Below are 27022 nucleotides of genomic sequence, written 5' to 3'. Positions count from 1 at the left end.
TGGAGAGACTGAGTGGGCAGATGAAATCAGGAAGCTGCTGCCTCAGACTGCAGTAAAGCTGCAGGTCTTTACGTGAATCTCAGCTCTCCTGCAACAAAGGGATGAATGCTGAGCATTATCAGCAGTATGATCTCCGTAACAAAACAAAGCCTTTCAGTAGAGGGAAAAACTCTTTGTTTAAAAAATATCTTTGTAAAAGTCACAATGATTGAAACATCTCCATCATCAGCAAACAATAAACCAACAAGCAGGTGAAGGAAAAACATTATAAGAAAAGACTCAAACCTCCCACAGTTTATCATAAAAGAAAAGACATCAAAGATTCAACAGAAGGCAGAAAACAGGATAACTATTTATTTTCCACAGTGAGATTAAACAGTTTTAATCACTTACAAATGTGGCTATTTTATTTTAGATACACATGAACAGCTACAATATTAAGCGTGAGAACAGAAATGACAGAAGCAGCGAGACTGTTGGGACAGGGAGAACTGAGATATGGTATGCCATAATTGAATAAATGCAGGAGAGTTTAAAAATATACACTGGTGGATTAAGTAGTAATACAAAACCTTTTGGAATCAGGAGGAGGAGAGAAATTTAATGCATATATATTTATATATTTTTTCATGTTTCTGTTCCCTATCTATATATCTCTAAAGAGAACAAAAGTCTCAGGAAATAAATTACAGATAGATGTCTGTAATCTAGTACATACTTAAGATCATCTTAAGGTGATGAGTGAATAGAAATATGTTATTTTGGAAAATTAAGAAATGGAAATTTTATTTTGAAGCAGTCATTACTTCGTACATCTACTAATTATACTCATTAAAACTGCCAAAGAAGATTGGTTAGGATGAATACTACAACTATTAAAAAAACCCAAAACAACAGATACATTCTTTAGTTCTCAACCCATTTAGATTTGTAGAACATTGTTTTTGATGGACTACAGTAGAAAAAAAAAACATTAGTTCCATGTTAAGGTCATTTAGGTACAAGTGTGCTGCAAAATGTTGTTTATGTTGCCACAGTTGCTACCACACTTCAGAACTGGTGACACAGGGAAACTCTAGAAAGTCTGTTGATGGGTTTCATTAATCCAGCAGTCCTTAGGTGTTAGGAATTACTGCTTTTTCCTTCTGACTCTTGACTTTCCAGTGAGGCTTTGGATGATGGTACTTCTTCACCCTCTGCTCCTTCATCTAAAAAAGACAGAATAAAACATATATATCGCACACATTCTCACAGCATTTTAACTGCAGCCAAATATTTGGGTTTACTGAGCATTACTGTTTGGATTGGCTCTTTATTACCACACTGATAGGTGCTTTAGAAAGAGAGGTTAGATCAAAAGATAAAGAACTTGTACAGGCATCTTCCAAAAGCAATTTCCTATTGGTGCTGATCTGCCTGCTTCTTGCACATGCTAAGCACTGTGCATTTGGTTGCTAGAATCAGATTGGAGATAATTTTTTACTATTATTCCTTTTTGTGGTTCATTTCCAAAGTCAAGTTAGAATATCACATTCCTCTGAGCATTGCTTTGTTTCAGGTAGATAACATTACAGCAAATGAAGATGCCAGTTACTATCTGGCTGGTCTCCTTTGCCATGAAATGCCTAGGAGAATTCACCTTGCCTTCACAAATTGAAGGGTTTTTTGTTCTTGTGATTTGGAAGCTTACTCTTCCATAGTAGTCCTGTAATCATTCCAGTCTAATCTAAGTGAAAGCACCCTGGCATGAGTGTTCGTCAGATGAACAGAGTTCCATGCTGTCATTTTTGATACTTAAGTTCTCCCACTGAGAAATGAGAACTCATCTTGCCTTGTTTTCCTAACAAGGCATAATCATTTTTACACTATCTTCAAGTCCCACATGGCATTACCAATGCTATCAAAGCGGTTTGTGTACTCAGCTATGACAGTCTGTGGCTTTTGGTGGCAAGGAAGGGTCTGCTCAGAGTATCCAGTTGTGCTGTCTTCCAGGTCTTACCCACCCTAATATTCATAATGTGAGGGGCACATTTGCAACAATTTTCCCTGGAGACTTGTCATAAAATACCATGAACAGGCAAAAGACTTGCATATCTTGGTCTCTGCATACCACAGCAAATATATACCACTGCACACAATTCATCAATTAAAGCTCTCAGCGATGACAGCTTGATGTTGCAAGCCTCCTCAGAGGTTTGGAGCCTTCAGAGTCCTTTGAAACTGGTGGAAATTAACAGCTGAGTTATTTCACAGCCTTCAAAATTAGGCAGCACTGCCTTTTTTTGGAAAGGGAGATAGAGTGATCTTCTCTATTGGGTAGTTCTGTGTGGGGCTGGATATCTAATATAAGTGGAGCCTTGCAGACAGGGTAGAGGAGAAGGTAGTTTGTTAGAGGAAACGTAATCTCACACTTGAGAGCACATAGGTGTGTAATAGGTGCCAAGCTGCTGAGTATATCAAGATTTAGAAAGTTATGCACATAGTCATCTACAAAAATTCAGGCAACAATAGAATTTACTGGCCGAACAGCCTCCTAAAGTGGATTACCAAATGTGGGAAGCCAGTATAATCTCTTTGCCCCCAAACTTCTTGCAGACTCGTCTGTAATCTTCGGATCACCAGTGATACCAAAAAATTGTTTAATGTGGCTCAACTATGGCATTCAACAGGATCACATTTGGAAAGTCTCAGGCCTGCAAAACTTAGGCACCAGCAGAGGCAGACAGGATACAGAGGATCTTAATTTTGGATTTAGGCTCTGAGCTGGTGCCAAAATCTCTCCTGTACCTCACAATGAGAACATTAACTTGTGTAACTTTTATAGTACACACCAATTTATATCACACAGTTAAGATCTTGTGTACGTTTATAAAGAATATATGCAAACAGGCATATATTCTCTTTTATGCCAAACAAAAGATATTAGCACATCCTGTTCCTAACCTTTCACTAGTACAGTGACATCTCAGCAAGAAAGGACATGTATGATCCAGTGAGCATTAGTTAAGTCTGAACTAAGATGGAGAGAATACTCCATATCATTTCCCATAACCTCAGCTGAATCCTTGAGAGTAGAAAAAAATAAGGCATGCTTTATATAAACACATTTAATTCTCGTTCCACTTTTCTCATTTATCTAACCTCCAGCCTCTTCAGTCTAAGCTGGAAACAGCTTTCCTTTTTTCTAAAAACAACTTACTGTTACAACCAAGAATAGGCAAAACAGTTGCCTGTTAAAACCACAAATATTTCACAAACTGTTTCCCAGTCACAGTATTTGAACCTCCAAGCTTCTTTCCATTTCGCTGAAGTTTTGGTTGCTGTCATTGGAAGCATAACTTACAACAAAATGGGACTATAATCCCCATTTGATACTTGCGGAATTCCCAATTCCCAACCCTCAAAAGCACCTTAGTGGGCTGACTTGTGTCCTGTATTCACTTCCTATTATCACTACTGCAACTGATAAGAGAAACTGCACCTTCCAGACATGCTCTGGTACAGCTATGTGCCAATGAGAAAAGCAAAGGATGATTCTATGCTCTTAATTGTTCTTCAAATTCAGTGCTGGTCCTTGTACTTGTAAAAAAAAAAAAAGAAAAAAAAAATCAGTACATTTTACTAAAACTACTGTAGCTGTGTTTTATTTCCTCTTCATAACGCATTGAATGGGCACCAGTAGAGGGGGGTTATTCTGTCTGGAAGGCTAAGTACGTAGTTTATGCTGTGTTGTAACATTTCTTTTAACAAGACTTCCACTCTTTCATGTTTATTTTTATCTATCTGGGGGAGAGGGGAAAGATTGAAGATGGAAAGTTTAGTTTGAAATAATATACTTTTTAACACATGGAAAATTTCTAAAGGCCAAAATGAAACAAACATGAAGAACTTAGCAACAGCTGTTTTATCTGTTGTGCTTTGTTTAACATGGTTAGGCACATCTGCCTCAAGGTTCACTGCTTTAAACAATACAAAGGTTAGTTATACGTAATACAGCAATGAATATTTCAGTGGATTGGAGCAGTTAATTTAAGAGCTTTACTTCCACAGTCCTTGACACTAATAACAGTCTCAATTCCACTCTACCTCCCCTTTTGGTAAGGAAAACAGTTCTCTCCTGCTGGAACCTGACCCTTGGTCACTGTGTACAAACTGTGCCAGGTGGAAGAGCTATTTGGAAACAAAAAACATAATATTTGAAAATGAAAACACTAAACATAAGCAAGTCTCTCCATAATCTGGAATGGATTTTCAGTGCTCCAGTCACACGTACAAGAATGAGAAAAATCTGTAGGGATACACTTTTCAAGTTCCTAAGGAGAATCTCTCCTCAAAGCCAAGACATTTGAGCTCGGCTTCACCTGCATTCATTGCCTCTGGACTCACACAGCTCTCTGAGCACTACCTTGCACGGACTCTAACACAGCACCCACCGTCCTTCCCACCTACTCTCCCAGATTCCCCTAGTCCCCTTTACTAGTGCTCTGCAGCACCATACCTGAGCGTATCTGACCACGTGTGTTGTCTTTCCCTTTTTCACTTTATGTTTCTTTCCTTCCTAAATCTTGGCCCTTTCCTTCTGCAACAATATTGCCTCCCTCCAGCCCCCATCTGGTTCTTATTTTCCTCTCTTTCCTATGTTCAAGCCAACAGGTGGTGAGTCAATCCCTTCTTACTCCTCCTGCAAGTACTCCCCCCCCCCCCCCCCCAACATTTATGGGGCTTTAGGAAGCTGTACTCAATGTCCTCTAATTGCTTTGAGTAATTGATCTGCAGCTAACCCACACACGAACAGAACGTGAACCCTTGCGGCCTGGGAATCCATCCTGTAACCTACTTCTGGTTTGCATTCCTGGGCCATCCACTATGTCTCCTGCTGTGCTGCCCTCACACCATCGCTGCCGTCAGAAGTGGGAGGACCAGTCGCAGTGGCATTTATCATATCAGCAACAGTGACAGCACGAGAAGAAAAAGTTATTTCCAAATCAGAACCTAAAAAAGTGGGGGCAACATATATTAAGGGTCAGCTGATAATTCTCATTTCATAGGCATTAGAGACCAGATTTTCCTTCAATCCAGTTTGTTTGAGCAGTGATATCTAAAAATGCCCCTGAAAATAAAAAGAACTCAATGTCAAGCTGGGGTAGACGGAACCTAGGTTAATCACCACAACACTTTATCAAACTAATGGAAAGACCTGAGCATGATGAAATATGGCACTGCTCTCAGCCAGCAATGTTGGAGGCCTAGTAGCAGGTGTAAGTCAGTGCAGCCCCTAGGCTGCTCTTAATTTAGATGCCTGAGTTAGGATGACAGTTGTAATAGGATTAACAACATAGCTTGCTGTCTTGCGCTAAGTAATCTTAGTGCATGAAAAGACTGTAATTTATAGTTAGAATGATGGTTTAACAAGCTGCCCAGCAGCGTAACAGTGTCATCTCTTGTTCAGTGGAACTGGAATTCAGCTCCCAACACCTGTTCTCCAGCCTACTCAACAGTGGATCTGAGGGGGGATATGGCAGACTTAGTCTGGGATAAAAATAATCTGTCTCATTAGGACATAAAAGTGATAGCTGCTCTGGAAGGCTGAATTTCATCTAAATGAAAAAAAGAAACATTAGCATTGTCATAAAAACTGCTCAATTGTATAAGTCTTAAGGAGAAAGCAAAGGATGACTGCATAAAAACATTTGGTTCATGAATGTGCAAGCATTACCTTCTGAAACGGAGAGCTCGGCCAGTTTGTGTGGCAGGTCTGAAGTCCCAGCACCAGCAGGAGAGCCCAGAATATCTGGTAAAGCGTTCCGGCGGCCTGCCCTTCCTGATGCTGCAAAATCTGTGACCACAGGCTCCACATCAGTCATTGCTGACTTCTTTCCTCATAGCAACATCTGCATATAGAACAAACATAAAACAAAAACAGCTGTAGCCTAGCACAGAACATGACGTGCTTCTTCAAGAGAGATGCTAATCACCTGCTCCGCAATACAGCAGCCACAGGCTTTGCCCAATGGGTCTTTTATTAGTAAATGTCACATGCTGCAATACTGGGTGCCAAAGCTTCATCTGTGCTCCAGAAAAAGACAAAAAAAAAATCTCTGTGCATTTCCTTATGTTTCCATCTGCACACCAGCGCAAACACTGATTAGCAAAATGAACTGCTCTCTACCTACAAGAAACCTGTAGAGTCCACCACAGACCTTTCTACCAGCCACTCGTATGACTTTTTGAACCTGACCCTTCCTCTCTCATTTTAAGTGCTTGTGCCAGATAATCACTTGGTTAGGAACTGAAACTCTATTTTATCACACTGTCTCTGAGAAGCAACATTTTTTCTTTATTATGAATCTTGTTTAGGCTGAAACAAAATCCTTCCACAGTGGAGTAAATTATGCAAAAAGGACTTCTCAGATGACTAAAAATAAAAATCTCCATAACATTTCTTTATCCTGAAAATATCAAATCATTTTCTTTCCTCTGCTCGTACAGAAATAACTTGTTGGCTTAGTTTAACCTCAGCTTGTGCACGTGACTTTTTTCTAATAAATAATTTAATCCTGGGAATAATAGAACCAACAGTGCTCTATTCATTCAATGCCTGTTTCAAAGCCCATTGAATTGAATAGGAAAACTCCTGCAGACCTAAATGGGCTTTGGATCAGGCACAGATGTGTTTGCAGGATCACACCCCAGGGCTCCAGCTGAAGTGAGAACACCTGGAGCAGGAGGAGGTAATACTTAGCTACATGAAGCTACATGGATAGTCTGTGAAAACTGCAATTAGTGACTGTATTATTAAGAATCACAAAAGACTGTCATAGAATGATTATACATAATAATTTCTGGTAGTTAAAAGAGTCGTTTCTAATAATGAGACAAGAATTGCTCAATTAAAAATATTTACTTGCCATGCATGAGCGTGGTTCTGTGTGTAAGGTGGGAACTGGAGTGCTGTCTCTTTGTGTAAAAGCGGTCAGTACTTCACGCAGGAAGGGACACAGATGGGGTTGGAGACTCACCTGACGGAAGACTATCAGCTTTTGATTGACAAGTGGCCATACTTAGAATGAGATATGTTAAGGAAAGTCTGAATCATTTTAGTTTTCTTCATTTACAAAACAAGGTATCATACAATCATCTTTATAAAACTCTTCCAAGGTACAGAAATATAAGTGCTCTTGTTTCATGGAGAGAAAAACTGAGGCAGCTGTTCTGATGTGCAGGAAGGGTGGGGCAGAGCTTCGACTACTGATGCTGACCTTGTATTTTTGCCAAAAAGAATATTCTTCTTTTCTCCCTCAAAGTTACTTTCCACTGTCTCATTCCAGCTACAAAAATAAATATTCTTACATTTTCTTTACATCTATAAATGCACTATAATAAAAGAAATGAATCCCTCTTGCCAAGAAACAAAAGCATGAATAAGATCTGCAAGTGTGAAGGACAACTTGAACATGTAAATAAAGCACTTTCTTTAACTGAAGTCAGCAACTGAAAAGTCCTGACAAAGTTCTGATCTTATATGAAAACAGTCCGGTCAAGTCAAAATGAAACTTTTCCCAAAGTAGTAAAACTGTAAAAACTGTAAACGGACATTCCAGAAAACACTTCTCAGAAAATATATAAGCTATGAGTACTGAAATTCTAGTTGAGATATAACATTCTATTATGTATTCATTAAAATGTGTGACGTCAGCACTTCTGAAACAGACAGCTCAACATACCAAAATAAGGAGAATGAATCAAAATTTACAGACACAGTCTGTAAATGGCTTTTTGTGGGTGTTTGTATTTACTGTAGGTGCTCTAAGTATAGTTCCCCACATGCTCACAAGAGCAAATAAAAAGACTGTAAATTATACTGGACAGAACATAAAATACCCAGGGTCTCTCTCTGCTTGGTAAAGCTGTTAACATCTGTTCCTAGTGCCAAAATACCTGTCGCAGTTCCTGCACTTCTAGGTTCAGCAATTCAGTGGGACAGTACTGTTCTGAGCTGACTCTTATCCACGTAAAGGTCTACAGCAAACTGACCTTAATATCACAACCCATCAAAGACTTTCTCAAACCTATCTTGTGGACTTGTTTTTTTTTTTTTTTTTTCTTTGCCCTTTAGCATAGATGTCTTGGTCCTCAAAGGGTTACTTTTCAAGGTAGAAAATCTGCCCTACAACTCATGCCGTATTCAACTACCTTCTTTTGTAGCACATTTTTATGTCACAGACCTTGTGCTCTTATTTCAAATCCCACCCTTTTCTCTTTACCTCATGTCTTTCTCTCCTGATGTAATCTCCTTTCATTACATAATATTAGGCAACTTTGGAAGACGATGAAGGACACAGTCTGACATTCTTTCATGTACTTGAATTTTGATTTATACATTTGATTAAAAAATTGTTCAGAGACAAATCTTGGGACATTTGTCAGGTAGCAAAACAGCCTATCATTATCCATCAATTTGGTAGCCACAAGTCAAATGTACCATCTAAAAATAGTAAAAGTACACCATCCTTTGTAAATGCAGCAGTTACCATTACATTTTCACTTTTGTCTTTTCAGTACTACATTTATGGTATTTGAGGTTGAGGAGAAGAGGACCGAGTTCAAAAGTTAAGTGCTACTTGCTGAGCTAGCACACTTCAAATTTTTAAGGGAGAGGATATAGGATGTTCTCTACAAACATCTGAAAGAAGAGGGCCTAATAAGGCAGCAGGCTTAGAACTGACATTATAAACCAAAACTTAAGTCCATTTTGACACTAACTGCCCCTCAAACATATTCAAAATAACTCACTGCTGTACTATATATAAAGCACATTTATTTCTTTAGCGTTGTAAAGAATTTGTTCAATTTCATTCCAATGCTCTCTTGCAATAGTATTTTCTAAGACCTCCATCCAGGTAAAGATGTACAGCTCCTCCACTCTTCATCTGTTTCCTAGCTTTAATTTTTTTAACATTTCTACCAGGAAATAACTATCTTTTTGAGGCTGGCATCTTCTTACATGTTTTATGACTCGCATTTTTCATGCTTCCTTACAGGCTAAATAATAATCACAGTGTGCACAGCATCTGTTTTCCCAATTCCACCCCTCCTCCTGCTGGCAACATCTCCTTCAGCTTCACTGAACTCATTTCGCTGAAGTCTTATCCAAGTTAAATATGGTTACACCTTGCCAATGCCAGCATGTAGTTGCCTCTCTCGACTTCCCAAATTTTTTTTGTCATTTTCCTCCCTCATCACTGCTCACCAGACTGGTGATGGTACCTCACCAGAACAGTGGCACATTTCCTGCACAGATGATTACCTGCTTCCTTATCTCTTTTTTCCATAGCAAAAAACAGGCAGTCCAAAGGCAAGAGAGAAGAGGACTTGGTGAGAAACAGAGTCAAGCAGGGAAGCAGGCTGTTTGCGAAGGGTCAGCAGTAGGAAGATAGATGGACTTCCCAGAAAGCCTCTCCTACTAAAACAAGAGACCAAAGACTTTGACTAGTGTGATAAATTCTAAAAGGTATCCCAAATAGTACTCCATGGGTACTCCATGGGACCAGACTAGCCTTGTACCCCGGTACTGGGTCATGACATGGTGCTAAGTGGTGTTGGAGAGCACTAAGCTAATCTTTTCATACAACCACCTGAAAATGTTGTTGGACCAAGCATGGCACAATAGACCATTTTGCTGTATGGGGGGGAAGGAAACAGTCAGTTTGTGCAAACTGACTACAATCCAAAGTAGAAATTGGTTAGCGTATCTATGAGGTATTCAAAGAAGCGTCCTCAGAAAAAACAACAGCATGCAAACTACCCTATTTTTAACAGAGATAGCTAGTCACTCTTTGTCTCTTCTTTTGTCAGCAACATAGCCACCTTGCCAGCCTCTTGGGGGAAAATGAGTCATAAAGCTGATGAGAACTTATTTAAAGTAAATGACAAAGGAAAAGAACAAAGAAGTATCTTGAAACTAACATGATGGTTGTGTTGAGGATAAAGAAAAAAGTGCCTCACCGTTCTCAGTTGTAACTGGTGCCACAATTCACGCTAAATGTCAGTGCTGTTTCTCCCTTACCCAATCTGTTAGGAAGTATACAAATCACCACCATACATATTTGTGAAAGCTATTTTTCTTTCTGATCTTTTTACTGTCTTATACAGCGACAAAATACTGCTGCTGCTCTGCTTGGAAGGACAAACTTTTCCTCAGGAAATGTCAAGACCTTCCTGACACTGGTACTGCTGCCACTCCACGCAGAAAACTGAAAGACCAAACACATCACTCCTTGCCACTCAACACACTTCTGTCCTTTCAAAAAATTTTCTCTTAGGTCTTATGAATAGTCTCTGTCTGCACTATCAGAGAGAAACGTACACTTTTCAAACACGGTTCCTTTTGAAGGCCCATTAGTAAGAACAAACTGGAAATCATGAACACCTCTCGCAAACATCTGAAAAACAGAACAGCAAAATAAGACTGTCCAGAGCCAGACTGATTGATTTTGTGTCTTGATGGTCTGTTACTGTATTGTCAACTTCATTTAAGCTTCTTATTTTATTCAAGAAGAACTTTATATATTTTTTTTCCAGGTGCTCTTCAAGTACCTTTTCCCCAAAAAGCCTATAGGTTCAAAAGAGTTTCCAAGTAAAGACATCAGAGAACTTATTGAATTAGATCCTCCCGCAGTGCAAAAGCAATGAAAACCACATCTCCCTGCAGCTGCCATGCTTTCACATCCTCTTATGCTGTAGCTACATCCTCTTCCTAAATATGCCACTTAGAATTATAACATTCTCATTACAAAGGTTAACGTAATCCCTGTGCCTTCTCCTGAAACAGTACTGGACTACTTAAAAGGGAAAAAGTCACACACATTCATGCTTTTAAGGAATACATTCCAGAGATCACTATAATGACTAACAGTAAGCTGAGCACTTGCACAACAATTTTTGTGAGAAAATCGCTGTTACATGGTTTTGCACATCAATACAATTTGTAACATACTCATAAGCCTAGCACTGGGAATCACACAGAAGTATAAGCAAGTGGTCTTTACCACATCTGTAATCAAATCCAGGAGTCTTGACTCTGTTCAGCACTTAGTGCGAGGGACCACACTTTTCATAATAATCGGCAAGCAGAAGCAATATAACTAACAATAGTTGAAAGAGGAACACTCAGGAAAAAACCCCATATTTCTTTAGCTTTAATTTTTTTAATATATTACTTAATTTGAACAAGAGATCCTTCTACTTTTTCATGTCAGAAGGATCATTTGGTTTTCCAACACTTCTGGAGATGGCCTCTCCACTGTAAGTTCTCTCAGCAATTCATGCGTTGTTTTCCCAAACAGTGAAACTAAATTATATCCTATCTCAGTGAACCCACGACGCAGAAGCATGTCTGAGTGTTTCAACACCTTCTGTTTCAGTCTGGGATGTTATAGCACACATAACATGATGCTCTTGGGATGATGTTTGAAAGTTTGTTATGTTGTATGACAGGTTTTCACTTTTTTGTTTCTTCCTAGTGTATGCAGCTAGACAGACACCCGTGTTCTTATTGGTTCTTCTGGATATGTGGCCCATTTCACCTTTTGCATCAGGGCAATATCCTTAGTTACAATGTGCAAAAATGGCTTTCACACACAATTTTCAGTACTTTTTATCACTTAGTCCCAAACTGGTCAACTTGGGGTACCATGACTACATCATTCCTCTATTCCCTGCCTTGGGGATTTCAGAAGAACTGAATCAAGTCCAAGATCTTGATCATGTTGTCCAGGTTCTCAGTAGTTTAGGGTACAGAATCTGAAGGTCTGGCAAAGCTGTAGGATAAAAAAGGAAGGGGCAATTTTAGCCCCTTTCTGCAGTAGAATTTTTAGATAAATCTTGCCCGTGCATTCTTCAAGAGTGGTCCAAGACTGGGAATGAATTTTGTTAAGTATTAATGACCATCACAAACACCACCACCTTTTGCTTCATGTGCAAGATATATTTTTAAAACTTTCTCCTTTATACAATATCTAGAAAACATGTGTGTGCAGTTGCATGTGTATTGCAAGCGGAAGGACTGGTGTAAACCAGTATGCCACACTAGCATTACAAGGTATGTATGATGTAAAACCACTACAAATAGATGAAACACGATGGAACAGTGACAGATCATTCAAATCTTCTTCTTCTTCCTCCTCATACTGGTACTTCTCAATTTTCTGCCTGACTTTTCTGACCACTTCCATAAATCTAGTGCTATACTCATGGGAAATAGAAGAGAAAAAAAAATGCATAATTTATTGTTCATGCTGCTTTTATACTTCTGGGGAACACACAGATACCATGCAGAGGTTTATTCATATAGGATCAACCTATATAGAATAAAACAGGTTTACTGTGAGCTGTGTTTGACATTGAGTACATACAGTGCTCTGATTCACGTGAGAAAATATTATAAAATTAATAATAATACCAAGTAATGGTACAGATTTCCCATTGTGAAGGTAAGTAGGGAGAGAAAGGAAAAGGTCATGATATGGACAACTGAATCAGAAGCTATCTATCTGCAGCAAGTAATACACGAAGTGACACTAGCTGAAGGCAGTCAATACTGTGGAAGAAATGTCACATTCCAGCGTCTCAGGCTGACCAAGAGCAGCGACAGCCATAACTTTAGTCAACTCCACAGGAAACACAATGCAGCACTGAAAAAAGTCTGATGCACCAGCTATGCTGGAGAGAAATGAAACACATCCCCTACTATGGAATAAGAATTGAAGCTCAATGAAAAAAAAAAAAAAAAATCAAACCAAACTCCTCCTTCTATATTTTGGCCATTCGCCCTCACATAGTTTTCATTCCTTATTGTAAAGTGTGTAAATATCTGCTCTTCTCACATATATGCAGCCACAGAGCCCCACCCTTCCAAGTCACGTATGAAAATTTATGTCCAGCCTGATGTCCAAAAGAAACTTGCCCACCCGCAGGAACATGCTTGAGGAGTAGTTTAGAAATTACTTAGACATCTTTTTTTAACTGGCTAATTTACCAGAGGCTCTGGTTATTACAATATTGCAGTTAAGCTGTGTTGATGGGTTTTCTACCGCCAAAGGGACACAAGGAAGTGAGTATCCTTACTGCACTACTTACTTTTGTTACTATAGTCATATATGTACCATGCCTTTACTTCATTCACTCCCATCTCTTTGTTCCTCTCTGTGTTGTGAATCCTTTGGGCAGGAATCAAAAGACTTGGTCTCTCTCCTTTGATACATGTTGCCCCAGAATCCCATGAACGCTTCCCGAAACACAGATAAATAGCTATGCAATCTGGTGTATGCATACATCACTACTGTGTTCTTTCTTAGACTCTGAGAGTAGTTTCGATCTCTGCTTGCTCTTTCAGCGGAAGAAAAATACTCAAAGCAACAGGGAAAGACTGAGATAGCAAACAGCTTGTGACATGTTTTAGTCCACTCACATAATGCACTCTAGTAAGGCACTTAGTGCACCATAATATAAAAGGCAACTGAGAGAAGATTCATTTATAATTTAGCATATATATCTAAGAATAGGACAATCCTATGCACATAATGAACACACGTACACACCCAAATCCTCTTAATGAGGAAGGCCATAGTCTCTTCGTAATCTTATTGAGAAGACTGAGGAACATTTCCACCAAACCCAGAGTGAATCAGAGCACACCAGTATGGACAGGAAAGTCCCTAGGAGCCGAGATCTGCTTGGGAATTCCTGCAAAAGAGCAGGAGCTGCCGGGAGCACCTGGCGGCAACGTGTGGGCACGAAGAGCTGCAAGTCAGGGAGCATACGGGTCACAGAGGAAGAAAAGGCACGGGGGGGCCTGTAACTGTGCTTGTAGGTAGAGAGAAGGAAAGATTAACACAAGGTCTAGCTCAGATAAAGAAAGATACAGGAAAAAGGAGAGCTCTGGAACTTTACTGAGACAAAGGAATGAAATCACGTAACAGGGAGCTTATTTGGACAGCAAGCGGGAGGGAGAGGCATGGGAAAGGTTGGGCAGCATTTCAGGAGACCAGCTCTGCTGGCCAGAGTAATGGGGCACTACAGAGCTCTCCCAATAGAACCTGTGGATTAGCAGCAAACTACCTAAGTAACAGTAATATAGATTTTTTTTTGTTTAAAAGATTAGGTACATAATTATCCCAATATGCCCACATACAGGAAACCTGAAGAGCCTGCACAAGAAATACAAGGAGAGTTTACTATACCAAGGAATTTTTTTTCTTTTTTTAATTTTTGGAGGGGGATAAATTATTTTGTGAGCATGACACACACTGCAACCTCTTGTTGAACTGAACACAGCCTTTGTGACAAAGAGTAGACTGACTCTTACAGAATGATGTTGTGTGACTCCTCAAAGGAACAAGCAGGTACAATACAAGCTCCTGCGCAGACGTACCTCTCATTTGCCTTGCCAGCAGCTCCCTTCCAGGGAGCAAAGTCCTGGTCTACTTCATATCCAGGCTTCCAGCAGGTGTCCCAGAAGCAGAGGGAGGTTTGACCAAAGGGCTGTCTCACCACTGAGAAACTCACAGACTCAGTAGCAGCTCACGCAGTGCTGCTCTCCAACTAGCCATTAGGTGATAACAGTCTGGCAGCAAGCAGGAGTCATGTGCGAACAGCACCAGCCACCTTGCTAAGCCCCTAAGCCTTCAAAACATTTGACCTTATCTTAATTAGATAATTAAGAAACAAGGACAAGCTCTCAGAAGCACTTTATTGTTTTAGTTAAGCAAATGAAAACCGACTTTTGATTTTATCATCTTTGTCATGACCAGATAATATTCCATAATTATGTTTTTAAGATATTAATTATAACTTATTTGTATGATTCTTCCTCCTGTATTTTAGTTGTATTTTTAGCTTTTTGAAAAACAGCAACAAAAATATGAAGAACTGATTTAATTGATTTATAAGCACTTAAAAATTACATAAAGTGAAATTTAGCTCTTTGTTTTGTAGTGAAACTCAGGGAAATTCCTTTTAACAGATTCGTCTTGGCTTAAACGAGGTTTAATGCACGCAGGTGAATATACAGTCTGCTAGAATCAATCTCAGCTTGTCCTGGAATCACTCCTGGAGAACAGTGCTTCCTATATGTGGACTTTTTGGCTCTTCAGGTTCAATTGCACCTTAGTGATGCGGAAATACGGATGTGTAGCCAGTTTTGCAATCACATCTCTTTAGTGCTTCTTTGCCTTAAGACAGGGGAGAATACTCTCTCGTTATGCTGTTTCATGTCTAAAGAACCCTTCAGAAGAGCTAAAGTGTAACTAGATCCAAATATCAATTCTTCTAAGCTGGAGCAAAATCTTGTATTTAAATTCTTCATTTCCGCGTTCTGGCTTCATAGTGCCAAACACATACAAAGAGAAGTCACTATCTGTAGACACAGAACTACTCACAGCAACCTGTTCTAAGGAAAAGAAAAACAAACCCCCCAAACTGAAGTGAAATTTAGCAATTCATTACTAATTACTCATACAGGTCTGAATGCAGCACTTAAAAAGCCAAGTCAAATAAATCTTCAGCTCTTATTGAGTGATCAAAATACATGGCTAATTTTATTTTCTTTAGGACAGCAAGCTGCAGCAAAGCCTGCTTGTCTTTGTCATGAGAGAGTTTCTAAATCTGACACTTTTCAGGTCTGTATTATTTGACTAGCTTCCATAACAACCAGCCTGAAAGGCAAAGCTGTTGACAACTTTGAATAATTGGAAAATATTTACTGTTGTCGCTAATGCCTACTCCACCCTACTCACACAGGGCAAATACCAGCCTGATAGGTGCTAGGAGATCCTGCCACCACCTCCCAACACTTCATGCAAACTCTCTTCTGTTTATATGTTTCCCATGCTTTCAGCCAACTCAAGATCTTTGCTTTCATAGTGAGGCTCTGCGTAATTATTTTCCTCTATAATTATTTATTCCATGCCTTGCTCTACTATCCCAAAAATGATCTGTGTTTCCAGAACTATTCTTTTTCTACCTCACCCACAAATGTTTCTGGAAATCAAACCAAAATACTTTGGCATTATTCAGTAGATAGGATATTGGAAAGCAAACTGCTTTTGCTCAACTCAATAAATGTTTAGTTAGTTAATAAAATATTATTTTATTAGCTCAAGGGTAGTGAAAGGTCTTTGATTTTGCAAATATAAGTGAGCTGTTGTGGGATGATTCTATAAACCCATGTCAACTTGGAGGAGATTGACCCAAAGGTTTCTCTACTTTTTTCCAAATGACATTTTTCTTCACAATAGAAGATACTTTCTCTCCCTTAAATCTTTGCTTTGCCTGTGTCTTAGGCTCACAGGTGCTGGAAAGTTCTACCAAATTATTTTGGTTCAGTTTGCTCTTATAGGAAGATGAGCTGGAATTTTCACTGTGATTTTCACAGCAATCTGACAACTTCTAAGGGAGCCCCAGCAGAAAACAGCTTTTTGGCACATTAATTCTAATATGAGCAAAACGGAACTAACCCTGGACCGCAAGTCATCGTGGTGCACTGAAATGAGTTACTGAAGTTTCCTACCGCTGTGCTTGACATCTCAGTGACAAAAATGAAAAACAAGGAGGACGTAAGGCTACATTTTGGGAATTTATGTTCTACTACTTTTCTGCATTGTGTTCTAAAATTATATTTTAAATCTGGATCCCTCAATACCACCCCTTTCCTCTGCTTTGTGTGTTGCATATATATTTTATTTCTGTTTTGGTATATATTTTGCTTCATACACAAGGTTTCTTCAATATCAAATGAATCATTTTTCATTGTGTTTTCCTACATTCATCTTGTTTATTCTAATACAATTCCACTCAGCTTATATCCCCCGGGAGCATACCTGTTCAATCTTGGTAGTAGTCCTATTCACTGATTTTAATGAAATCACAGATAGAAAGATCTGCTTCATCCTATGGTGACTCACCCAAGAAAACAGACTGAGATTTGAGAAATGTGTCTTCCTTAAGCCTTATAAGTTAAGTTAAATAATGACCTTGATTCACAAGGCTTCCCAATTATATCTGCAGAATACTTTCAATTACAAATAAGAAAATTAATTCAATCCATTACAACTCACTGAAACATATCCTGATAGGATAAGTTTAGATTTTGGTCCTGCAGTTATGCATGTAGTTAATTTTATCTAGATGAGCGGACTGAACGGGCTTCACTTTAATGAGTGAATACTGTGCACATATTTCACATATTTAAAGATTACATGCAACTCCCATTTGAACCAATGTAACACTGCAAGGCTTGCTCTTTCCGCTCAAATTTGACAATAAAGAAAGGATATAGAACTAAAAATGTGCTCTTTAGTGCTCAGTGAGTGAACACTTCAGTAATCACCGAGTTGGATTTGTCCCACTCAGATCTGGAGATCAGAATTGTCTCCAGTGGATCAGACACCTGCCAGTACAGTTCCCTGGTAATTCGCCTGCACCAGTAAGTAAATGACTGAATCTTAATGTGGAGATTTCAGAGTATTTATGCATATGTGCAGACGCAAAAGATCAGAGTGAGGCAAGTCTCACATTTACTTATCTGCCAGAAAATTTAGAGGTTGGAGGGGAAACTTATCTAAATTTTCCACACAATAGAGAATATGGGAGCACAAATATTTGAGAGCAACTCGCCTCTAAATTTTCTGGGAATGAGACTGATATACCCTGCTCCACTGAATAGCACTGATGAAACAGAATTTCAAATACATGAAAAAAATACTCTTGAACCCACCGTCTCTTGAGGACTAGTGATGGAAACAAGTATGCTATGTGATTAGCCATGGTGCACACTAAGAACCTCTCCCTTGTAACCTGTCTTGGATGAATTTCACCCTGTAGGTGAAGAGTTTAACTGCAGTATTCTGCTTGTTCCTTCTGAATCCATTTGTCTCCTCTGTGTCTTTCCCGAATCGATACAATTGATCAGAGTGATTTATAAACCTCCCTGACTTTCATACCGTCTCAGTGTCTCTGTTGACCAAGAGAATAGGCCTAATAAGCAAAATTCATACCAGTTACAAGCCTAAACAAGTCAGTGGAATTACACCTGGGATTTATTTGGTTTAATTTCTTTAACCTTTCAATATACTTCAATTTTATGAAAGTATGAATCATTTCTATTACCCTCCAGTGCTCTTACTCTAGAACATTAAACAGCCTTCTGATCTTAGAGCTTCAGTCACAGAATATTTTGGTAAAATAGATGTATTTCAGTCAAAATTCTAGTGAAATATACTTAAGAAATGATTTTATGGGCTCCCTGTGCTTCTTAGGCAACTGAGGAGAAGAATTCGCTCTCAAAAAAGCAAACTGTAAAAAGCAAATCCCTACCTCCGAACATTATGGCCTGTTGTCCAAGCACAGACACATATAAACTAAGCAGTCATTTCCAAGGCGTGTACTGGGCTAGCAGTCAGATAATCTCCACATGGTTGAAATAATGTGTTTGAAAGTAATTCAATTAAAATTACTTCTAATTAATGTAGATGACTTTCAAAGAGCCTTTTCTGTTTGGGTAAATGATCCTTCAGTAAACATGCCTTACTATCAAAACACCTGGATAAGTGCTGTGAATAAGAACCAAGGAAAAATAATGATAAGGCTGTGAAAATAACCAGTGTAAATAGTGGCCTTTAAAAGATGAAAGGGAGGAAAGAAAAAAGTTTACTTTTAAAAAATGTCTTGATTCGCTTACAACAACATCTTTTAAGCTCCTTTTTAGCTGAAATGCAACCAAACATAGTCCTTCTGATTAACTCTCTTAATCTACATGGGCCATTGAAGCTTAAGGAAAGGTGGAGGGATGGAAAACAACATAAGAAATATAAGAAGCAATCAATCAAGTCTCATTCTATGTCCTTGACAATAAGACTAACAGCCTGTCCTACAAACAACATTAGTTGGCAGGTCTATGCACTTAATTATCTGGTTTAAAAGTTTAACAATAAGCTTTCTTTTTCTTTGTCTTTATTATTTCTAATTTAATAATGTCTGCTATATTCTGAGTTAGAGATGCATTGAATTTTGGCATATCAGACTCAGCAATTCTCTCACAAGGAGCATCAAAAGGAACAAACAAGACAAGTCCCAGCAAATGTTTTTACTTTGCTTTCCTTGTGAGCAGAACTGGATAGGATTTTCCTATTGCAAACTGTTTTCCATTGTAAAGGAAACTGTATTTCCATTGGAAGGGGATCTGTTGGAACCATGGTGTTGTCGAACCATATCAGAATCTTTACCATGAAGGGTTTTGCTAGGTCCAGGCAACCGAGTCTGCTGACTGCTGGGGAACAGTTGCTAGTCTGTAGTTAGGGGGCTGCCCCTTCCTATGACAGGAAGAGAGTCAACTTGAATTCCTCCTGCATTAGGAATGTCAGATGCTTTAATCACTAGACTACTGATCGTTTCATGGCATCTGACATTCTTACTTGCTGGTTTTATATGCAAACGCGCACACACACAGATTCACGGAACGTCTCCTTTAGAAGGGTTTTGCTCCCAGCCCAAGGTAGCACACAGAACATTTCCTAAAGCGTCAGGAGGCCGGGAAACCCCAGGTCTTGCTCGGCTTTATCACAGACTGGTTCCCGTGCGTTCTCATTTTGCACTTCGGCCAAGACGGTCAAACACTGGCAGCCACAGGGGCTGTCCAGGAGATCGGGAATCCTCCCACATTAATTCCTCCCTTGCTTCCTCTGAGGAATGCAGTCAGCCCCGCATCCCCTTTTTCTACCCTCCCATGCCAAGCACCTGCTCTATCCTCTTTCTTTGCCTCCTTCACCCCAACATTGCCAGACCGCAGCAACCACCTACCCCATCCCTGTGGAGGCAGTTCCCCTGGGCAGCACCACACGGGAATCCCACCTCAGAAAGATGAGAGAACAAACACTACAACCCGGAGAGAAGAAGCTAATCCCAAGCATTGAATGCCCCCTTTAACTTACTAGCTGAAGGCACTCCAGCGCTGGGGAACGAGGCTTCTGCAAGAACCAGTTTAGGGCTGGTTAAAGATTATTTTTCAAAGCCGACATTTTGCAGCCTCTACCGTTACCCATAAGTTTTTGTGTTAAACTGGAAATACTACCACGGCAAACTACTCTTAAGATTTGCAGCCTTCACAGCCTCTGGCCAGCATGTATACCTGTGTTAAAATGTGTGAGTTCAGGAACTGCTGAATGCTCAGAAACAATTTTTTTCCATCTGCAAAGCTAATGACCTCCTCTAAAATTTCTATGAGCTCTGAACATTTCCTTTTTTTAGCTTTGCCAGCATAATCCTATTACAGCCTGACATCCAGCCATGTAAATTAATCTCTCTCCTTTTTTTTTTTGTGCAAATCTCTCAGAAGTGGATTTTTTCCCCATTTTGTTTTATAAAGCACAGACAGGGAGATAAGGAGGAAAACAGGCATTATCAGTGAGTGAATCCTTTTGTGAACTGATATTTCTGCTTTTAGACAGACTGGAACCAACACAAAGGCAGTTTTGGAGGACATATTCTACAAAGATGTATCTTTCCTGCAAATACACAGACCAAACTGCACTACTTAAGGGAAATTCCATGGGAATTTTTGTTGCAGAATTATTGAACTAAGCTTTTCAAAGCAAAAATCTGGATATTATCCTAATTTACACTTATAGATCTATGGGGATTCTGTTAATATTCTTATAGTACTCAAAAATTTTACTCCTTGTTTTATATACAGGCATTTACTTCTGCATTAAGACCTGTATCTTTGAAAGGTCAAAAATAAGAATGATGCTTGGCATGCTTTCCTACTGAAAGTCTATTTTTAGAGAGATATGCTCTTCTCTCTCTTTTCTTCTAAACTCCACTCAACATTGGAGCTGAGTAGATCCCCCCGCCCTTCATCTCTGGAGTCTCCCATTAATCTAGGTGGGAGGATAGCAGATGGCGCGACTTCAAGGGACTGGGTTTTTTTTCTGCAGATGATCATTTTTTCTCAAAGAACTCCTGACTATAGTAGCCATGGGAAACATTTTTCTCCAATCTATTTTGCTGCACTTTTATGGCTCACTTTAAAAATAAGCAATTGAAAGGTTTGTTTCATTCATATCTTACATTTTTCTCAAAAATGCAGAAATAATTCTGAATTTTCTTAGTTAAAGATAAAAAGACACAACCTTTCACCAAACAGACCTGTATGCTGCATTCATTTTGAAACTATGGGTCACGTTCTTTTTCCTGTAATATCAGTGAAGCTATTACAGATTTGTTCAACAAAACACAAATTTGGGAAAAGATGACAGAAATCTCTGCAAATATCCCTTCTCGAGAGCCCAGCTCTTTTACAGTGATAAAGACTAAAGGGCAAGGTTCATGCCTGCTTTAGAAGCTATAGCACTCATCCCTAAACTGAAAAGATTCCCTCAAATTTGTGAAGACTAGTGAAGATTCAAGCAGCTATTTATGTCCAGTTTAGAGCTACTGGAGACCAATGCTCTATCGCAGACTCTTTCTGGTCACACAGAGCTCTGGAAACAAAGAGCTTTACAGGGCAGATTTGACAATCTGCATTTGATGGTCCACATGAACAGTGTCTCTCCCCCCTTTCGCCTGATGAATCACTCTTCCTCTCTCAAGAAGGAAGAGATCAGCCCACTGAGAAACTGCACCCATTTCTGCACAGACAGAGGAGATGCAAGTCTTCTGGTGCAGAGAAGTCTGCAAAGAACAAACTGTCACAGCCAAAGAACAAAGTTTGAACATATACTCTCCAGGTAACTAAAAAAAAATTCTAAGCTGTTTTTTATTCCAAACAAGATTCTTACTCTAGTGTTTCAGAGGGCCTAGAAAGACAAAGATAACTTTCTGACGCACACAAAAAGATGGTATGTAAAGCCCAGCAAGCAGGATAATGTCAGCAAGGTGAAGAACATTTAAATAAAAGGATACTTTTCTCTTTGCTTTGTTTGTCGAGAGCAGTATGCAGACAAGCATAACTCTTTAAAGTTCATTAGGAATGAAGCACGCTTATGAAGTCTTGTAAGACTGTGCAAACAACAGACTGAAACAAACAGAGAGCACAAATGGCAGAATACAGTAGATGTATAAGAACACGTAAGAAAAAAGCTACTTACAAGACAGCAAAAAGGGGTTGATGAGTACCAGAGATATGGAGAATCAACTAGAATATGATCTCAGTGTCTGGCTATCAGCTGACTAGAGCAAAACGCCAAGGGAAAGATGAATTGTTGCCACAACAGAAACAACACTTGAGCACATTTCAAATAAATAAATAAATTATGCATTCACATACAGGAGCACACGCCTCACAGGTAGACTTCTGGACTTCAGCATTTCCATTTAGGGCATTTCTGGTACAAAGCCAAGATTTGTACACTCAGTCCTCAACAACAGTGCCTTAGAGTGAACTCTCCACGCTTCAGCAAAGCAGAGGGAGACTCTCTGCACTGGCTGCCCTCCTACAGTCACCGCAGAGGTGGCAGGTACTACCTGGACACTGGGTAGGAAAGCAAGCTGTGTCTATTCAAAGGCGCTCTGCTATCAGAAGCGGTAACATGGAACCTCTCGATAACCAGTCATGATGACATTATGGCATAAAAATTGCTTTCACGCTGGTTTGAGATAAATAATAATTTCCCACCCAACTTGCAGCAAATCTTTACAACAGATTTAATATTTCAGCATCTACACTGAGTTTTACAGCAGCCAAGAAGGTAACCTGGAAATAGCCATACTGCTTCACTTTGTATTAACTTTCAGCTGGTTTGCGTGGAGAACTGACTGGCTTGCAGGGAAGTGCGCCACCTACTACAGTCAGTTGGCCAATCTGGCCCAATTTTGTCCCGCAGAATGAGAAGTACCTCATGTTCATGGTTCAGGTAGGATCACAGCACGGTCCTTCTTTAAGAAAAAAGCTACCACTAGAGCTGTTAGCAAACAGGGAGGAACGTCCAGGAAGGTAACAGCAGCTCTGGCTTTCAAAATCTCTTCAAAAATAACCTGCAGTCACACTACTACTAGAGAAGCAAATTTTCACTGGAAAAGCCTTTCTGCTTTTAAAAATCAGTAAGGCTGAAACAGCTTGAAACTATACAAACAAAAGAGGCTCTTCTGGGCAAACTACGTCAGCAAGTGAAAAAAAAAAAAAAAAAAGAAAAGGAACACTGAAGAAAAATGATCTTCTCAACCGAGGAAGTGACTCAAACATTTTATACAGAGGCAAGACAAGCTTCTAGCTGACATTTGGGAGAAAGAAATGTTTTTATTTGTCATTGGGTAACTTTCTTCATGCACAGAAGACTCATAATGAGTAAAATTTTACTGTTGTAAATCCAGAGCAATGTCACAGGAGTTAGGTTCCTTTGCACGTACACCAGGACAATTGAGATCAGAGCCTTCCTATACGCTGTCCATACCATCCAGTTATTTTGTTACTGATGTGAAAGAAATTTGTGTAAAAGAGGACATTTTAGTGGAAGTCAGTGGAATCAAAAAGTCAGTTAGGAGAAACAGACATTAATTTGCCTAGATATTTTCCTGTTTTTGCACTGTCATCTCCATTTCAAATGTTTAAGCTAGACATAAAAAGGAGAGAAAAAATTAAAAAATTTGTTCAAGTGATTTTATTAGTTTAGTCTTCAAATCACCTATGTACTTATTTGCGTAGAGTGTGAAACCCTACTAAAGTATATACTGATCTATCCAACAATGTAATGCCTGCCCAGTATAATGTTCTCTTCCTCTTATTCTCTCTTTGATGAGCACACTCTCCTCTGCACTTTCACAGTAAGTGATAATACTTCCTGAAACATAGCATGAATTTTGCAAAGGGCTTGGAAAACACCCAATTGTTCCACAGGTACTAATCATAGAAAATTACTCTCCAGAAAGTTAGTAGGATAATAGAACAAAGATCAGCATTTTGAAGTAAAAATCAGCTCAGGATGGAGAGATCACTAGATTTCAAAATGTTGCCAATTTAATAGTACCATTTCTCAGCCTCCACCCTCAACATTTTTGCAACAGTAGCTGATACAGTAAAAAGAGCATAATTTTACAGAAAGAAACTGCAATCTTCCTGGAAGCTTTTCGGACTTTGTAAAATTAGTTTTCCTCTTGTGCTAGTCGATTATGCCTATTTTATTGGTTTTGTTTAATTAACATAACCCAGAAAACTTCAAGGGCATAACTGTTCTTGGCCATTGGTTACAAGATATGCTTCATTTAATTTACAAGTATAGTTGGGAAAGTCAAAGCAAGAAAAGAAGTCTAATTAAGAATCAGCATCTGAAGAGACTAGTGTGAATGCAGAGAGACAGCAAACGTTATCAAGGTCACACTTAACTTTACTGCAGATGCAGGAAAGGGAAGGATATGGTTGCAATCATGCGGATGCACACACACAACCCAGCTGGGGTGACGTAACGGCTACGGCCCCATTTGCCTTTCCAACCTCTTTTCTTTCCTTCTTTTTCCCCTCCCTTCAATTAATCATGCCTGATATCATTAGGGAAGCACAAAATTGTAAATGCCCTCTCAGGGTAAAATGTTCTCTCATTCAAAATCTGCTGCTCACCTCTTAAGTCCAAAGAATCATGTTGTTTTACCTCAGCTGATGTATTAGTGGACAAACTGCTGGCACAGTCAGCGCTCTGAACCACATCCTTAGCCTGAAATGCTTTCTCACACAAGCTCTTTCAAACCTGACATTTTATGTGTTTATTTTAGCTGATTTATAGTTACCTAAGTGCTGAGAAGAGGAAGAAAACAACATGGACGTACAAAAGGTCTGTTGATCAGTTCTCTCTTTTTTAATTTAAAGTTCAAAAGCATACGTATAACGCATCCTTGCAGCTCTCCAGGGTTTCCATTTGCACCAGCTAAAGGATAGATTTTCTAAACTGTTACTGCAGCTTCTAAAACTGTGACTCAGCAACCACACTTTCACACCTAAAAGTTTGACATGTGGCTTGGTGCCAGAGAAGCTACGGATCTAACAGCTTCCTAATATACAGCATGATTCTTTCAAGAAAGTTTGCCCATTACATATAGAAGGTCAGATTATTTGCTCTGAGTTCAGAAAAACTTTATTGATCTTGCAGCACTGAGAGCAACAACATAATGCTTGGGTTGTGGAAAGCCTATTCTGACACGTCATCATTTATTTAGAAACAATTTTGCATTTCTTATTTCATGAAATTTATTTCCCAAATAATATTAATGCTGAGACCTTTCCTCTCTGACTGTTTATAGTAGGAATTTCTATTTATTTATCTTTTTAACGGATGAAGAAAGTTTTCTCAGCTTGAGGTCATTGCATTTGATAACCTCAGTTACGAGGAGAGTTTTGAATTCCAATTTTCAGTCTGAACCATTCTTTTTAGAGACCAGCAAAGTTATCTCGTACAAAGCTTTTAAATAAATGATAATTATACCATGAGATATAGTATTGGATTAATGTCCAGAACAGTCTTATTTTTATAAATGAAATGCTTACCTATGCATATAAAGGCCATTTCAGGGTCTTTGTAATTTGCATTTGGTTTGTATTATTAGGTGTGGATACCTCTGCGGACATCAAGATCCTTCACTGATGTCTGAGGACATATGTCCTCCAGATCCTTTTTTCTCTAACTGCTGTTACTATAGCTTCTGTGGTTTCCATTGGACATGGAACCATTCAGGCTCACACTGAAGCCGATGCAAAAACCCTTCTCTCTGAAGTGAATAAAGACAGAGTCAAGGCTACTGCAAGCAGCTATGCGCAAAGTTAAGCTTTGAGTGGATTGTCATGATGAAGGCCCACTACTGCCCCTGGACCTTATCTTGCTTCTTTTCCTGTTCCACACACCCACATTTCTTCATAGCATCTGGGACAGAATTCTTCTTCCCTCCTCAGCCAAGGGCATATGTATGTACAAGATGGGTGCCATGACACCATTGCTTTAGGTACCAGTCCCGTAAAACAAAAAATCCAAACTGCAGGACCAAAGATACCAAAAGGCTACGTCTATCAAGTTCAATGCTTCAGAAAACTGTTTCAACCTCTAGATCTCACATATGAAAGGACAGTCATCTGGAAGTACCTGACAGATAATACTTAGGAGAAGGGCATGCCTAGGGATCCTACCCATCTCTGAAGACTTTGCCTTGCCCTGGATTGCCAGGAAGTGCCTCCACCCACTCACCTTCACTTCAGCAGATGAAGAAATCATCCTTTCTGCCATGATTCCTTCAAATTACCAAGTAAGGCTCAGCTCTCCTTTTGAAAACATGTCCAGAGGGGAACACCTAGTTATCACAAGAAAAGCTGCCTTGAGCTGCTGTCTCCTGAGAGAGTGCTCTGCTAGGAAAGGGATTAAGCTGGGCAACAGCACTTTCCATTGTGCAGAAGATAATGGAAATACTGTAACTGAAATTCTGCCCTTACTGAGGTCAATGTAAGTTTTGCCATAGTCTTCATACTTCAACCTCTAATGCAATGTGTTTTTCGAGGAAAAAAGGAAAAAAACTATGTCACAAGAGTTGGGGGCAGGACTAGCAGCAGTCAGGCCACCACTTGAAATCCAGAGGAAAAATATTATGCTTGAAACCTAAAGACTGCTTCTGTAATTTAGGCAATGACTATTTCATGTAAATGAAGAAACAGTCCCTGGAGTCCAGCATTCACAATTTTAACATTTCCAACTGACTACCTCAATGACAGTGCCCATTTTGTTCCCATAAACCTTGAACTGTTATCTGTCCTCTTCTCTAATTAGCTTCCAACTGGCTGGCTAAAAAGCATTCACAGCACTGAGCTGTTAGGAAGGGGTTAAAGCAAACATGATTAAAACTGAAATGAAATCAACTGAAGCACTATATGTTTGTTTAAGTCAGACTTGACACTAGAAACGTTGATCATGCCTCAGAAAAGTGTCGAATATTTCTCCGAAAGAAAATTTTCCTTGCTTTGCTAATATTACATTAGTAAAATAGTGATAAAGAAAGCCCT

At 39.3% G+C, this 27022-nt stretch overlaps 1 protein-coding gene across 1 annotated transcript in view; it reads right to left on the bottom strand.

Annotated features, from left to right (window-relative positions):
- Positions 1-327: 327 nt before the first annotated feature.
- The window catches only part of PKIB (cAMP-dependent protein kinase inhibitor beta), a 58873-nt gene continuing 32178 nt past the window's right edge, over positions 328-27022 (bottom strand). The window contains exons 2-3 of the mRNA XM_068938170.1: positions 5717-5891; positions 328-1208 (exon numbers count right to left, since the gene is read on the bottom strand). Of these exons, the coding sequence (XP_068794271.1) occupies positions 1123-1208; positions 5717-5864 (234 nt within the window). The 5' untranslated portion in view covers positions 5865-5891 and the 3' untranslated portion in view covers positions 328-1122. The remainder of the gene's footprint in view (positions 1209-5716; positions 5892-27022) is intronic.

Source organism: Struthio camelus, chromosome 3 (genome assembly GCF_040807025.1).
Source record: "Struthio camelus isolate bStrCam1 chromosome 3, bStrCam1.hap1, whole genome shotgun sequence".
Lineage (NCBI taxonomy): Eukaryota > Metazoa > Chordata > Aves > Struthioniformes > Struthionidae > Struthio > Struthio camelus.
This window is presented reverse-complemented; position numbering and strand designations above follow the sequence as displayed.